This window comes from Hypomesus transpacificus, chromosome 17, assembly GCF_021917145.1.
Source record: "Hypomesus transpacificus isolate Combined female chromosome 17, fHypTra1, whole genome shotgun sequence".
Classification (NCBI taxonomy): Eukaryota; Metazoa; Chordata; class Actinopteri; order Osmeriformes; family Osmeridae; genus Hypomesus; species Hypomesus transpacificus.
Genome location: NC_061076.1, coordinates 4998184 through 5012213, shown reverse-complemented (window position 1 = coordinate 5012213; position 14030 = coordinate 4998184). Strand labels below are relative to the sequence as shown.

Below are 14030 nucleotides of genomic sequence, written 5' to 3'. Positions count from 1 at the left end.
CATGATTAGCTAATGGAGGTGGAGATGTAAGTGAGTAGATTGCACACCTGAGATATTAATTAGAGTATGTGTGTGGATGTGTGTGGATGTGTGTATGTGCATGAGTATGTATGTATGTTAGTGTGTTAACTAACATACATACAGTGTGTTAACTAACATACATACATTGTGTTAACTGACATACATACCCCCCCCCCCCCCCCAGGACTAACCTGTCATTATTGTCAGTCAGTAATTAGGATAACAGTCATAGATGAAGGAGACCATTTTATTGGGAATGAGGTGTGTGTGAGTATCATGTTTGTTTATGTCTGCTGACTTTTGTGGTCAACCTGGGTCAATCAATTTGCTTCCATCTCCATCTGCCCACCTCAACCTGACAGGTGTACAGCATACATGTGCACACACCAACACAAACACACACATACACACACCCAGAGTCTGCCATTGACAGTGGCTTGTGAATGAAAGACCATGGCCTGCATTTTTTGAATCGTGGCAGGGATAAACTACAAGCCGATTGGAGGATCCACCATCACAATCTGTTAGACAATGGTATTATCGCTATGGTGACGACAGTCGGGCCAGGCTGGGTGGGGTATTTAGGTCTCGGAAAATCCTAACCCCTTAGAGAAGAAGAGAGGAAAGACGAGGAATGAACAACAGAAAGAAGGATCTGAAACATCTGATCAATGAGATCCACAGAAGGAGAGAGGGGAGACAGCCTCTGAAGAAAACGCCTCAGGAAACAGAAACAGAACAGAGCTCTTCTCCTATCCAAGTTGGAGGAGACAGGCGACTCAACTCCCCCAGACGACACAGCGTCTCTCCAGACACAGCGAGAGCGAGACAAGGACTCCTTCAGGTTCAGGCTGAGAGACCAGGACTCCCCAGATCTTCAGGTTCAGACTGAGAGACCAGGACTCCCCAGATCTTCAGGTTCAGACTGAGAGACCAGGACTCCCCAGATCTTCAGGTTCAGACTGAGAGACCAGGACTCCCCAGATCTTCAGGTTCAGACTGAGAGACCAGGACTCCCCAGATCTTCAGGTTCAGACTGAGAGACCAGGACTCCCAGATCTTCAGGTTCAGACTGAGAGACTCCCAGAGATGAATTCTTCCAGCAGCAGTAGCAGCAGCAGTCTGAGCGACGGGCCCTTTGCCCCCACCAGGGTAACCGGCCCCACCACCCCCAGGAGAGGACCCCCCAAGTTCAAGCAGAGGATGACCCGCCAGTTCAAGAGCAAGCCCCCCAAGAAAGGGGTCAAGAGGTAAGGGGTGTTTTTATGATTTGACAACAGAGGATTGGAAGTTAAACTGGGTTGGGGTGCTGGGACATATTTCCATTGTATTCATTTAGCAGACGCTTTCATCCTAGGAATGCATATCATGCATGTAGAAACTGAAAATTCAAAGATCAGATTTGTATGGTTCAAACAGTATTTCGAGGGTTAGAGTCAAGGGATGGTATGTATTTTACCAGGTATAGTGCAAACACACATATGAGGATACAACAAACTATCGTTTCTATGAAGCTGCTTATGATCCTTTCATACTGTTTTCAGTTTTGGGGATGACATCCCAGGAATGGAGGGCCTGGGCACTGGTGAGTAGATCTGTCACACTCTGAGCTGGAGACCTCCTACACATGTAATTTACAATATAAATACAATCAATGGAAATGCCAACAAGAAAACAGATGTCAGGAAGAGTAAAGCTATGTCAAAATGACCAAAGAACCAGTGTTGAATAGTTTGTTTTACTGGAACATCAAGCTATTCACATTTACTCTATGTTAACAGTTTGCAACTCTTCTTCTAATGTGATGTCTTCTGATTCTGATTATCCACCTCCTGTTCTGCCTCCAGATTTCACAGTGGTGTGTCCATGGGAAGCCTTCAGCCACCTGGAGCTTCATGAGCTGGCCCAGTTTGGCATCATCTGAGCCCCCAGAACCTGAGCTGAAACCTGGACCCAGACCCAGAGTTCCAGCCTGGACCCTACTGGAGCCCACACAGTCCAGAGCTCATCCAGCATCCATCACTCTCCACCGTGGACTGAGAGACAGACCCAGCTAGTCGTGGGCTTTAAAACCAAACTTCTTCTTCTCACATCTTTGTCTGGCTGCTGATCTGCAAGTGTAATCGCTTGTAGCACAGAGGCTGGGTGGGTTAAGAGGATGAGCTTTGGGAGGCTGTGATGAGTTTAAAGGTGTAAGCCATGTAGATGCATTTAACCGTATTACTTTGGTCTGTAATGTAATTAGATCTGACGGGCGTGTCCTGGTTATGAAGCAGTGGCTGGGTTTCTCTTGATGTTTGCAACAACACGATTAGATTTGCGGCTTTCTGTAAACCAGTAAGGTGCCGCTATCACGCTTTTTTTGCCCGTTAACTTCTGCTCTATATTCTTTGTGGTATATTTTGTTTTATCGAACCATGTATCTACAGCCTCTGTATCATTGGGCTTCTTTATCCTTTTGAGTAAAACTGTTTATTAATATTTATCATCAATGTAAGATGTCTTCATTAAACATTTCTTATGCTCAGTGTCCTTTTGGTCTCTCTAAGGTCATATCGGGAAATAGAAAGAAGGAAATGTAAAATAAAACTGATTGTTAATACTTCAACTTTATTCGTTCACAAAATGGTCATCAAAATGGTTATAAAATACAGCATAATCCATATTTAACATCTATAACTGTACAAACAAGAGACAAAGCATGAACAATGCATTAGTGATTTCTGAGAGGTGCACAAGGTGAAGGAACCAATCGAAGAAAATAATACTTGAAATATAATAACAAAAAAACAGCAACATCTACGTGATAATTACTCCAAACTTGAATAAAAGTAACTTGAAATCATTTGAATGTGTGTTTACAGTGAACCAGATGACAGTAGTTATTTACTTAGACACCATATCCAAAACCACTGACATGGCCAGTCAGACTCCAATCAGTGACGTTCACATTAGATCACTGTCGTTAGAAAGTACAAAGTTCTTAATTCAGGCTTTCACATTTTAAATTAAAAACATGGTGGAAATTTACATTCATTTTGCCATTATCATGGATGGGACAAACATATAGATTGTTCAACTAAAAACGTGTGTTTCTTCATCAGTAGCATGTAAAAGTGCATTGTAAATAAAAAAAATGGACTCTGTACCAATTCACACTTTTATACACACTGAATCGCATAGTATGTACCTTCAACAAGTCATTTTAGCACACGAAAAAAGATTTTAGCACTGATTTAAATACCTACAGCTACGGGTAGAGAGAGTTCAGTAAACAGGATCCTGGAAGATCCTAACTCTTAGTCCACTAATGTGTGTGTCACTAATATTCATGTTTGACTCCATTGACAGCAATGGACCTGCCCACAACATGTCACAGACACCCTCTAGTGGCCACACCTAATTACTACAGTCAACTACAGCATAAGGCGAGAAACGACTGGAATCCACTTGTATGGTTCCCAATCTGACAAAGTTCAACAGAAACCTGATGGGCTCCCTGTGTGACACTGGTCGGACTGAGTGCCAATCATCTGACAGGAACAGTGACAGCGCAACACAGGTCCTTCCTTCCAACTATCTAGCCACTTTAAAACAAGCTATAATAAATACGTTTTCACACATTGCAAAAATAAAAGAAGTAAGATGTGGTGTCACTCCAGGCCTCCTGTCCACTCCAGGTGGAAGCCAGGAGGGGAGGTTTCCTCTGCGTTGGGTTCCTTAGGTAATGCATAGTTCATCAGCAACTTACAATTAACAACGTGTTCTCAGAGGATACAATTATTTTCTCTCTGTAGATTTTTTTTGGCAAATAATGTTTTGAAACACAATCATTTCTGTGTGACACCTACAGCACTTATCCCAGAAGGAAACGAGAGTCCTTCAGTCTCAAGCCCAAACGGACACAGAGACAAACCATCACCCGAGGTACCCAGGACAGACACCATGATACCATGGCAGCTGTTGATGTGGAGCTGTAGACCGTAACACAACGTTTGACTGACTGTTTTGGCTTTGTTGGCTGACAGTGACCCCTGACCCAGCTTCCTGAAGTATCGGAGTGCATAGCTGGCGAGGTTGCAAGGGTATCTAGGCAACTGGTGACCAGTGCAGTTTCAGGGTCTGCAGTATATTTGTAATAAATGTGTGTGTGTGTGCGTGTGTGAGTGCGTGCATTTGTGGGTGTGTCCATCATGTCTGTGCCAGCTGCATCTCCTCCAGACCGTGCTTGCCGAGGTGGTACCGTGCCAGGTCTTTGCGTGTCACCAGCCCGACCACCTTCGCACAGTACAGAAACACATGAGCTCACTTCACAATTCAAAATCAATGATGTCACACACACCAAACCCAGGAAGGACAATGCGTCATCACTCACCCTGTTCTCGTGGTCTACTACCACCAGGTGCCTGAGGCCCAGGGCTCTGAACAGCTTGAACACACGAGGGAGAGAGGTCTCCTACAGAGAACATCAGTATCACAGTGAGCATCAGATCATCATGTGTGTGTGTGAGTGTCTTTGTGAGTGTTGATCTGTGGGTGTATCTTTGAGAGCGTGGGTGTGTGTGTGTGAGTGTGTGAACATGTGTGTGTGTGTGCGTGTGGGTGACTACTTTTGAGAGTGTGTGGGTGTGCGTGAACATGTGTGTGTGTGTGTTCCTTTGAGAGAGAGTGTGTGTGTGTGTATCTGAGAGCGTGGGTGTACCTCAGGTACAGTGTAGGGTGTGGGGTTCATGAACTCGGTGAGGTCCATCATGCACTCTCGCTCGTCCTGGGAGACGTGGATGCTCTGGATGGGGGGGAAGCGGGGGTAGGCGTCCCGGAAGTCCTTGAGCTGCAGCTTCCTCTGGGTCAGCCTGGAGCGTGCCAGCTCCACAAACACCTGACCCACACAGGAACGTTACACACACACACACACACATTGGATAACGGTATGAATGCCTCATAAAAGGACATCATGTACAGACACACACACACCTTGTGTTATACAGACACACACACACACCTTGTGTTATACAGACACACACACACCTTGTGTTTGAGAAGGACAATGAGTTGAGAACGAAGGATGAGTCCACAGATCTTCCCAGACTGAGAAAAGAGGAAAGGGATGAGTGAAGGAGAGAAAATCAATGGGGAACATTGTTTTTGGCAACCTGCTGCCAAGTGATCCGATCATACATTCATGCCGAAGATGGAGGTTTCCATACCTCATCGCTTGCAGCAAGACGCACAACAACTGGGAAGCCATTGTGATTGTTTGATGTGTTGCTGAGGACATCAACAATGGTCCCAACCTTTTCAATTTTGTTAAAATAGGTGACTGGGGAACTCATCACCTCTCTGAGAGAAACAGAGGCAGAGAGATAGATAGAAAAGATCGATACTCAATATTATACAGTACAAGGCTAGCTATGGCTTCGTGGTAGATTGGGGTTGGCCAATCAGAAAAGCGCATACCTGGCTGTTAGCCAATGAGAGGTTGCGGGGGCATCCCAATGCAGAAAAGGAACACTCCCTAGCTTGATGTGGATATCATACAGACCCTGCAGGACACAGACACACGTCACAAACAGGACCCAACACTTTAGGTCACCAAGGGAATTCAGAAAACGAGCTTTCTGGAGTACCCACTCATTTATTCTAGAATGATGCCAAATCTTATGAGGCCCTTCCATGAACTGACTCCGTTCAAAGGCCATAATCTGACCACAATCTAACATGCTACCTGTCCTGCTGAGCGGTCTCACCTCTATGAAGTAGTCTCCAACGATCTTTGCCGTCATGAGCACAAGCATGATGGGAAGACCGTAGGTGACGTTCCCTGTGGCCTCCACCATGATGACAGTCAGACTGAGGGTCATTCTGACGATGCCCCCTAAAGACGCAAGCAGGACATGACATGTCGACGGTAGTATGAAGCAAACTATTTCAAGTAGGTACATTTCATAAGGACACCTATGGGTGTCCCAGCGTGACCAAGATGGTCAGTCTAGACGGTGACTCTAGTGTCCATCACTCACCTAGCTGAGCAGCAGCTCCAATCAGGGCGTATTTACCAGGGTCAGCCCAGATCTGAGAACACAGAGAGTTACAGACAGAATACAGAGAGAGTCAGACAGAATACAGAGAGTCACAGACAGAATACAGAGAGTCACAGACAGAATACAGAGAGTCACAGACAGAATACAGAGAGAGTCACAGACAGAATACAGAGTCACAGACAGGATAGAGAGAGTCACAGACAGAATACAGAGAGTTACAGACAGAATACAGAGAGTCACAGACAGAATACAGGGAGAGTCACAGACAGAATACAGGGAGAGTCACAGACAGAATTACAGAGAGAGTCACAGACAGAATACAGAGAGAGTCACAGACAGAATACAGAGAGAGTCACAGACAGAATACAGAGAGAGTCACAGACAGAATACAGAGAGAGTCACAGACAGAATACAGAGAGAGTCACAGACAGAATACAGAGAGAGTCACAGACAGAATACAGAGAGAGTCACAGACAGAATACAGAGAGAGTCACAGACAGAATACAGAGAGAGTCACAGACAGAATACAGAGAGAGTCACAGACAGAATACAGAGAGAGTCACAGACAGAATACAGAGAGAGTCACAGACAGAATACAGAGAGAGTCACAGACAGAATACAGAGAGAGTCACAGACAGAATACAGAGAGAGTCACAGACAGAATACAGAGAGAGTCACAGACAGAATACAGAGAGAGTCACAGACAGAATACAGAGAGAGTCACAGACAGAATACAGAGAGAGTCACAGACAGAATACAGAGAGAGAACCCAGGGCTGGAGTGAGGAAATGTGCTCCAGGCTGTGGGAATCCAGGTCAGACCGGGAGCATGCCCAGATTACAGGAACTGAGCAGATTGGACCAGGCCACACAAAGGGCTTTCACCACAGCAATGGAAATCTGAACTCAGAGTTCTAAACACACACACACATACCCCACATGCACCCTGTGTGTGTGTGCGTAAGGTGTCTTTGTGTGTGTTAGGAGATACAGGAGCAGGCCAAAGATAAAGTGGGAGATGGAGGCAGAGGGAGTTTGGCAATAGTCTAGACTGGGGTTACAAACAAAGATAACACACCTAACAGTCTCCAAATCACATACAAAGAAATACACATACACACACACAACACACCTAGTGTCACACAGAAGTGTTTAAACACACACTCACAGAGCCAGTGGAGGTGATGGAGGCCAGCAGGATCCCGAAGAGCCTTCCCCAGGCAGCTCCGATGAGGAGGGCGGGGATGAACACCCCAGCAGACACGGTCAGACCGTAGGTCCAGCAGGCCAGGAAGAAGTAGGTCCCCGTGAACAAGCTCAGGGTCAGCGGGTTGTAGGTCCCTTGACGGGAGATGAAGAGGGGAGAGAGAGAGAGAGAGAGAGAGAGAGAGAGAGAGAGAGAGAGAGAGAGAGAGAGAGAGAGAGAGAGAGAGAGAGAGAGAGCGAGCGAGCGAGAGAGAGAGAGAGAGAGATGGAGTTTGTTTATTCTTAAGTCAAACTACTCTGGGGGGGGGGAGGGGGTGTACATACACAGATGAATGCAGACATGTGCGCACACACACACACACTTACCTGCGGCGTTGTGGAAAAGGCTGCGCACACTCCTCTCAGGTGTGTTGAAGAAGGCTGTCGCCATGGAGTTGTATTCCCCATCATCACAGAACAGCTAGAGACAGGGGGCATGGCAGAGGGGCGGAAATACATCAAGAGAGAGGAGGATTACAACTATTCACAAGAGGAGCAGGAGTATGTGTCTACCTGCAGCGGGTACTCCTCGGACTGGTCTGGTCCTAGAGGCTGGCAGTCGTTTGAGGTGTAGATCATGACAAACGACACTGCTGCTGTAACTGCGGCAACCAGCATGGCCTCAATTACCTGGAGGCAGGGCCGGTGCACATACCTGTCATGACACACACACACACAGATTCCTTGAATGTGAGGGAGACACTAGAAGAGTATAGACCATGGAGTCGTTTCAGGATAGGCCCACACTGGGAATATCTCCTGGTCTTAACCACAACTCTGTGCCAAAAACCTGAAGCTATTTATAAAGTTTCCATGATCTACAACAACAAGGGGACAGGAAGTATCTCTGATCCAGATCCAGTTCATCAGAATTGAGTCTCCACCCACCTCAGCTAAAGAAAATACATTTCATACAGTGGCTATAATTAGTACACATTTCTGGCCGAAACAAAAGAGACTAAAGGGAAACACAGGGTGTGTTACTGCCTATATTTCCTCATTCTGAAGTTACGCCTCTTGGTAAGACAACAAGGAAGCAACAGTGAAAACAGCATTGTCATGTTTGTTATCATCAAAAAGGTATCAAGGGAGCTCAAGCCTGCGGCTAGCCCTTTGGCTCCTGACGCACCTAGCATTGGTGGCTAACCGGTCAGAACACACACCTGATCCTGAAGATGGTCAGCCAGTAGTTGAGGAAGTTAAATAGTGCTCCTAGCAATCCACCTGGGCAACAACAGATAGATCACAATGTGTTCTATAAGTCTACTGGACAGCTGAAGGCAACAGGCAACAGAAAGCACAACTGGGACCTACTGCCTACTCGGTGAAAATAAAACAGAAGAGAAAATGATTGGAAAAAAACCAGTGCATTCTTACCTATGGCTCCCATGATGATGAAGAGGGGAATCTCATAGAGGTTGTAGGCTACGCTCTGTCACAGACAGGAACACACACTCAGATGGAATAGAAACACAAAAGAAAAAGGAGTTCTACAGGAAGTGTGAGTGTGTGCGTGTGTGTGTGTCACTCTCACATCACTCTCAAAGCGCCCGAAGTTGATGAGACCAGGGCTGGAGAGGTCTCCGGGCTTCTTATGGTAGATGCTCAGGAAGAAGTTCAGAGTGAAGGTGGAGATCATGGAGGCAAAAAACTGGAAAGAGAGGGAGAAAAACATTTACCATCACATACGATGCTCGGTCTCCCCACTCCCCTGTGCTCTACTCCTGAATATTCTTCCTCTAGCTTCATTCCTCCATGTCTACTCACTATCCTCCATGTCTACTGTCTACTCACTACCCTTCATGTTTACTCACTATCCTCCATGTCTACTGTCTACTCACTACCTTCCAATGTCTCCTCACTATCCTCCATGCCTCCTCACTATCCTCCATGTATACTCACTATCCTCCATGTCTACTCACTATCCTCCATGTCTACTCACTATCCTCCATGTCTACTCACTATCCTCCATGTCAGCATCTGGTTCCAGAAGGAAGCCCCCTCCTCCAGAGAAAACAGAACCCCACCTGAGGAAGAGAGGAAGACGTTGAAAGTGTTGTTAGTGTGTGTGTTGGTGTGTGTGTGTGTGTTGGCATGTGTGTGTGTTGGTAGGTGTGTGTGTGTTTCCTCACCCACTGGTGCTCCAAAAGCAGCAGACACTCCAGCAGCAGCTCCTGCTGACACAAAGTCCCTCTTCTCTGTGTCCCGACGGAAATACTCAAACATCTGCACACACACACACACACAATATATGAAAGTCAAACACACTATGGATGTGTAACTCGAACACGCATGCATGCGCACGCACACACACCTTGAAGTCTTTCTTCAGAGAAGTGCTCCTGCCCTGGGAGACTCCTGCAGCCACCACTGCGCCCGAGTGAATCATGGGCCCTTCCTGAGGGGATTATGGGTAACGTCAGACACACACAATACACCTGGAGGGGACATATTTCCTGTTCACCCCAGATTCACAGCTGGTTCACACAGTTCACCTTTCCGACAGCGAGGCCTCCTGCTACTGAGCAGATCACCCCGAACACCTTCACCACCAGCGTCTGTGGAACGTCACACACAAACACACGAGGCGACACGTTAACCAACCAGCACCGAGCTACATGTACCCTTTTTGTAAGCTCAAGTGGCCCAGGGATCAGCGTGTGCTTACCTTGAGTCGCACCACCCGGGGAATCTTCACTCCATTGAGGTAGCATTTGATCTGAGGTATACCACTACCTGCTGCAATGGGCTGGGGGGGGGGGGGGGGGGGGGGGGGGGGGGGGGGGGGGGGGGATGTTAGGGTTAGACACGCAGTATGTAGGAGACTGGTGCTCCAGTTACATAGCTCCATCACTGTATACATGCCAACACACTGAGTTCCTTCACACTGTGCTATGCTACACTAGCAGAAACCGGAAGTAAAAACACTAAAGATCCGTCACAGCGTTTTAGTGCTGCAGGTTATCTGAGGGCCCGATTAATATTTCAGTTCTAGTTCGACTGGCACTCACACACACACACACTTCTTACCTCAAAAAAGGCAACTATAATGGCTCCCAGCATGACGATGGCAGCATTGAGAACGGCCCAGAGGATGAGGGAGATGGAGAGCCCTCCCACCTCTGTGAACTTTTCTATGTCTGGGAAGGTCAAACGTCAAGGCCACCAATCATGAAACAGGACACATCCCAGATGTTGTTTTGCTACAGAAACTCTCCGTTTCTATTGGCCTTGCTACACATGAATGACAAAAGTAGGGATGTAGGCTGACTACGACACAGCTCATCCGTGCCTGTCTGCCAGTCTGACTGCCTCTGTCTGCCTGTTTGACTGACTGCATGTTTGACCATCCTTCCGCCCCCGTCGCTCTGTCTGCCTGCTGGCTGAAAACGTTGCAGATGATTGGGTAAGTAGAAGGATACTATCTTTGACGACTAAGTACTTGAGTCCAGCCATGTATTCTACTGCGATGTCTATGAAGCAGGCGATGAGCCCAGTGAGGAAGCCGATAAGACCACACACCACCCAGCGGCTGATCTCCAGACACTTGAAACCCTGGAAGGGAAGAAGGAATTAGAGGGCAACCGAACAAGAGAAAAGAGAAGAAGCCGATAACCGTCGAATGTTGTCACTCTCCTGTTCATAATACATTAACAACGGATACTAATCCCTCGTCCTCAAAGCGAGCTTCCACTCACCACGTAGCTCATCCGTCTCTCCTCCTCCAGAAACAGCTGGTTCTCGCTGTTATCGTAGTCGAGACTCTGAAACAAAATGGCGTCCCAACATTGGTCCCTGACCATCTGAACTTAAATGCATCTGTTGTATTTTGATCATCTCAATCTGGCTCTGTAATACAGACAATGAGACTAAACTACGACCCATATTATAATAGCCCTCAGTAGGGGTTTCCATACTGTACAGAGTTGTCTCGCTTTGAATACCTCATATTTGAGCGACAGCAGCTTCTCATTGTGAGGGATCTCCTTGGGCCGGCTCCTCAGTGACTCCTGTTGGGGCAGGGGGATAGATAGAGGAACAAGGCCATGACAGAAACAAATGATCAGGACAAATGGTCCATATCAACGGTCTTAATAGATTTTCCCTCATGCCCCCTTACTGCAAACTCATTGTCCATTTTTGGGTATGAGAGGATTACATGTTTGTTTCAGTGCAAGAAAAGAAACCACTCTGGACCACAGAGATTACATTTGTGCACATGCAGCGTTTCCCTTTCAGACACACCAACCAACAGGCAAATTAAAGGAACAGATGAAGAATTCACATCAGCCCGTAGCAGAACTGAAATTAGGTAGTGGCTGTGCAGGGCATGCTGGTTGGTAAATCTCCAAATAACCCTACAAGCTGGCCCAAACTGGACATGAGCTGGATATCATCACAGACTAAAGCAAACAGTTTCCAGTCTTGTGTTCTTCAGTAGATGATTCAGATTTGCGGCTGGTTGTCTTGTTCCTCTCAAAAGTCTTTCCACTGTAGGCTGTGCACTGTGCAGAGCCACCTAAACATAGTTTGAGATGTTACACTTAAGCAATAAGCCCCAAGAGGCCGTGGTTTACGCTGATTTTAGAACAGGTAAGGGGAGTAGTTAGGCACGACGCGAAGCGGAGTGCTGAAAACCCCCTTACCTGTTCTAAAATCAGCGTAAACCACGGACTCGCGGGGCTTATTGCTTTTCTAAAACTGTTACTACAACTATTTGATATGGTTTCATCAATAAAAACAATTAGAAACAAAATAGTTTAATAATAAACCGTCATTCTTCCGCTACTACAAAGTATAGTTCCTACATAAATCGTTGCCACGCAACAGCCAGATGGACATCTTTGCCGTCTTTTTCCATTTGAAATATTCGATGCGCAGTAATATGGAGTGTTAAAGAATGTTATGAGGACAACCTGTGAGGTTATGCTGGATTTTACAACGGCATGGAACGCGATATAGCCAATCACAATCAAGGATGGGAACAACCAGTTTTAGAAAGAGCTGTATTGTGTAGCAGGTTCGTAATTAGGTCATTAATGTCCTAATCTTCTTTAGTTCTTGGTTATTGTGGTGGAATTGAAGATGTGTACAGTGGGCCCATGATTAAAGCCACACTTGAACAGAATTTCTGAGCCCACTTTCAGTGAATGGCAGTGAAACTCACTGCACTCTTCTACTGCACTACTGAATGGTGTCTCTGTGTGCAAGGGAGTGCAGTAGTAGTTTGCTTAATCATCCTCAGTTGAGTAAGTCAAATAACTCTCAATTATACTCATGGATGTAACTAGGATAAACCTCAGGAAACTTGCTCTGAGAAATTTGCCGAGAAACAACACTGAGGTCAGTTGTGGGTCTCTGGGATGAACGGTTTTGTTTTTGTTTGTCTTTTCCTGTGTAGACTGCTGAGGGGTTCTGAGGCACAGAGCCAAGGAGTTCTGTACATGACCACTGCATCTCAACCTTGGGACTTTGAGACATCTGTCCTGGCCCAGTACAGTACTAACTCACCCCAGAATTTCTGCTCACATTCAGTTCTGCACACTTTGCACTGATCCATGTTCAAGGTAAACAGCTACGGTCATTCACAGACCTAAGGCTGTGTTTATCTCTGGGTGATTGATGCTGTGATTTGAGGTACAGCGTCTGTTAAATTGCATCTTCAACACAGGTCTGGTGTCACAGGGAAGGACAGAGGTAGAGAGAAAGCTGAACTTTACCTCGTCTGATGTTATCTCCTCTTCTAAATCCACCGTGCTCAGCCTCCCTATTTGAAATAAACGTCCTCCGGAAAACTATGGATCAAAGATATTACACATATGCAAAAAAAGGTCTGTTTGTTTCCAGTTTAACATGTAGAATAACATGTTGAACAGGAAGTGTTTAACCGTAATCACAAACAAGTTTAACATGGACTTGAATGTTTAGTACAAAAGAAGGAAGTTGGAGTTTCCACAATTCTTCAATTTTCCACACTCGCCGGCTATTGAGAAGATTCCAGTTCACCGATCTTTCACCTTTAAAAGCTTTGTGAATTGCCATCTTATTGCTACAACATTGGTACATAGAAGGGATATTCTGACAGTGCACAGGTTAATGACGTTTGCATTTGTTGTTAGCTTGCAATCATTCGCAAATGGCAACATGCAATAATTGTCCCAGAGTGCAATCAAATTAGTGAAATGCAATAATCTCACAGCAAATCATAACTTCACGCAGGGTTCACATTGTGTAAAAGTGTCATTGCAAGTTAAACGTTTGCTTGCTACTAACTTGCTAGATCTGCTGAGTTAGCAAGCTAGCTAGCCTACCTACCTGTCTGGTGTAAGTGACGTCTTCTGAACCGTTGAGAAGCGGGGTCCGTTCACCGCCTCCTGACTCGTCACCTCGACTGGACCACGACACTTTCTTCGTGATGTTGGCCATGCTTTGTTCAGATAGTTTGCCACTTTTACAATGACTGGAACAGTGTGTAAACTGTAATTCTTGCTGGTAGCTAACTATCAATACTCAGCTCCCCATGACTAAAAAGCAAACTCGTGACGATTTCTACGGGTAGCACAATAGACCATACATTATGTAGTTCGCTAAGTAGAATCGTTTCTGCAGCTCACGTCTACGACTGAGGTTTCACAATAGCCCACTCCATTGACATTGATCATTTCTGTATTATAAAACGTCTTGTTTCAAAGCCTTGTTCATGTTTATGTATATATGTCCAGTA

At 46.0% G+C, this 14030-nt stretch overlaps 2 protein-coding genes across 2 annotated transcripts; one reads left to right on the top strand and one right to left on the bottom strand.

Annotated features, from left to right (window-relative positions):
- The first annotated feature begins 243 nt into the window (after window positions 1–243).
- LOC124478932 (retinal cone rhodopsin-sensitive cGMP 3',5'-cyclic phosphodiesterase subunit gamma) lies at window positions 244–2616 on the top strand. The gene is made up of 3 exons (XM_047037340.1): window positions 244–1271; window positions 1566–1606; window positions 1869–2616. Exons 1-3 carry the CDS (start codon window positions 1111–1113, stop codon window positions 1943–1945), a joined length of 279 nt encoding a protein of 92 aa, XP_046893296.1. The 5' UTR covers window positions 244–1110; the 3' UTR covers window positions 1946–2616.
- Window positions 2612–14017, bottom strand: clcn7 (chloride channel 7). Its single transcript, XM_047037336.1, has 25 exons — window positions 13622–14017; window positions 13027–13101; window positions 11251–11316; window positions 11005–11070; window positions 10729–10861; window positions 10337–10446; window positions 9975–10055; window positions 9802–9864; window positions 9621–9704; window positions 9439–9532; window positions 9269–9333; window positions 8841–8957; window positions 8684–8738; window positions 8470–8530; window positions 7820–7961; window positions 7634–7727; window positions 7230–7402; window positions 6042–6093; window positions 5769–5896; window positions 5479–5564; window positions 5229–5361; window positions 5050–5109; window positions 4724–4900; window positions 4397–4477; window positions 2612–4299 (listed from the first exon to the last, which is right to left on the bottom strand). Exons 1-25 carry the CDS (start codon window positions 13730–13732, stop codon window positions 4213–4215), a joined length of 2394 nt encoding a protein of 797 aa, XP_046893292.1. The 5' UTR covers window positions 13733–14017; the 3' UTR covers window positions 2612–4212.
- Between the last annotated feature and the right edge of the window lie 13 nt (window positions 14018–14030).